We start from the raw sequence: 2,212 nt of genomic DNA on the forward strand, positions 1-2,212 counted from the left end.
CATAGCTAAATTACCCAACTGAAAAGACTCGAGCTGATTTCTGTCCCTGGAAGACTTGGGAATGGACCCAGAAGAAAAGGCAGAGACATTCCTCCTCGCCTATACGCTCCTTGGAATCTGTGGAGTCTGAGTGAGAAAGGCACATCCGTGAAAACGGAGATGTCTCAGATGGCAAGGGAGGGAAAAATGCAGAGAAATCATTTCCATGATGATTTATCCGCACTTATGATCACAGGAGACTGAAAAAAGTGCAATAAACTTAAAATTTACCCCCAAAAAAACAACAAAACCCCCTGGAAGTAGGGATTGTACAGGCTGTTGTTTTAGGAAGATAGGGAGGACTTGAAACAATGCCTGCCAGAAAAGGTGAATGCAGACAAAATGCACTCTCCTCCCATACATTGTATAGGAAGAGATGAAAACTAAGAAGAAAAAGCTGACTTCTCTGCCAGAGACCAAAGGGGGTGCTTTCAACCTTTGGCTTGCAGTCTGTAAAGGAGCAGCCTCGTGGCCATACCACAACTCCCTACCTGTCCAAATAGTTGACGAGATTTGGATGTTTATTGTCCCTCATAATCATGAGCTCATCCACAATTTGTTCCTTTTTCAGCTGCTTGTGGAGATAAACTTGCTTTATGGCCACCTGAAAGGACACGGAAAACCATGACCTTGGGAAGTCTCTTGCCCAAGATCAGAACAAATTTTGATTTGGCAACTCTAAAGAACACTCTTGAACACAGCTTAGATTTGAGTTTGTTTCCTGGCTTGAAAGACAAACCAGATGCTCTCGGGCATTTTATGGATACGCTCCGGGTTAGGAGCAGGGCTTGGGGTTTTTACTCCCTGCTAGAACTCCATGTAAGCCCAGTTCGAAAGCCCAGCACTGCCTGGGGATGAGAAACTCCCCAGAAGATTGCGATGTGGTTGCTGACAGCCAGAAATGCTGAAATGTCCGAAATGCGAAGCTGGAACCCCAAAGGGCTGTCCCAAATGGATTTGGTAGGCTGGCACCAGACTGCGCTCCAGAGGAACAGCCCTTGCCGGAAAGATCTGCTGGGGACCCAAAGCTCCATCCACAGCTCGGCCCAGAGTGGAAAGCAGCACTGGAGAGCTGCAAAACCTGCTGGGAACCTTGACACTTACCTCTCCTCCTGTGGCAGTGTCGGTCACTCTGTAGACCGTTCCGAAAGCCCTAGAAAGGAAAGAGTAGCAAAGAAAGGAATGTTTTCCATTTCGAAACCATGTGGTTCTACTCCTGAGGAGCACGGAAGATTGTTCTCAGCCAAATATTTGAAGTTCCTGAGAACTGTGATCTGACAGCTCTCAGGTGCTGGGTTGCTCTTTTAGGCAAGAAAGTTTCTTTCTCCTTTCTTGCCCTTGGCTGTATGATGTGGAGACACAGAGGCATCATATCTCCCAAGGAAAGCATCAAAGAGGGGCCAGGCGCTGGAAGGACAGGAGATCTTGCAGGTCCTGATTCTTGCTGCAGGCAAGACAGTGCCAGCACGCAGTTGTCTTTGAGGATGCCCTCTGACCACGGTTCTAAGTGGGGATCAGCACTGAGAGGCAGGAGGATCTAAACCCAGTGCCTGAACACCTTTGGAGCTTGTCTGACTTCCTGGCTGACCTTGCCCCGGCAAAATCCCGGGCTTTGTCGAAGGAACTGTGGTCAGACTTACCCGCTGTCAATTTTTGTCCACTCAAGGTAGATCTTCCAAGGATCTCCCACACTCACAACACTCCCTGAAAGCAAGCAAATGACAGATGGTCACTTCCAAATGAAGATGCCGCCCTCCAGCAGATCAGGACTGCAGCTCCTCTGCCTGGGGCTGGGAGCTGAAATCACTTGGGGAACAACAACAACAACAACAACAAGGGAGGCAGATGTGTAGCCCAGGTGGCTCTTTCACAATGACTGGTGGTTTCCTACAGTGCTTTGAAGAGTTCCCTTTCTCCCAGGAAACTGGGAGACAAAGGCAGAAACATTGTGAGGAGGCAGAAAAGAACAGGTAGCAAGGCAAGTGTTTGCTGTCCCGGAACATTAGCACTGCCCTCTCAGGCAAGAAAGGCAGAAGACCTACTCAGTTTCTCCAGGCTCTCCTCGTCTGCCCTCTTTTGCTGCCAGTAGGAGCTGCTGTCGGAGCTGCTGGGAGTGCTCATGTAGGAGCTCTCAGGAGTGGGAGTGTCGGCTTCGTCAGCAGCTTCCGAGCCT

At 49.4% G+C, this 2,212-nt stretch overlaps 1 protein-coding gene across 1 annotated transcript; it reads right to left on the reverse strand.

The window, feature by feature from the left end:
- Window positions 1-530: 530 nt before the first annotated feature.
- LOC114073280 (serine/threonine-protein kinase PAK 3-like) lies at window positions 531-2,210 on the reverse strand (the record flags this gene model as incomplete). Its single annotated transcript, XM_027911064.1, has 4 exons — window positions 531-643; window positions 1,144-1,192; window positions 1,680-1,743; window positions 2,082-2,210. Coding segments are annotated over 4 exons (355 nt in total), but the record flags the coding sequence as incomplete, so codon positions are not given.
- Between the last annotated feature and the right edge of the window lie 2 nt (window positions 2,211-2,212).

This window comes from Empidonax traillii, unplaced genomic scaffold, assembly GCF_003031625.1.
Source record: "Empidonax traillii isolate 1590-97213 ecotype Southwest subspecies unplaced genomic scaffold, ASM303162v1 scaffold5915:size18689, whole genome shotgun sequence".
NCBI lineage: Eukaryota > Metazoa > Chordata > Aves > Passeriformes > Tyrannidae > Empidonax > Empidonax traillii.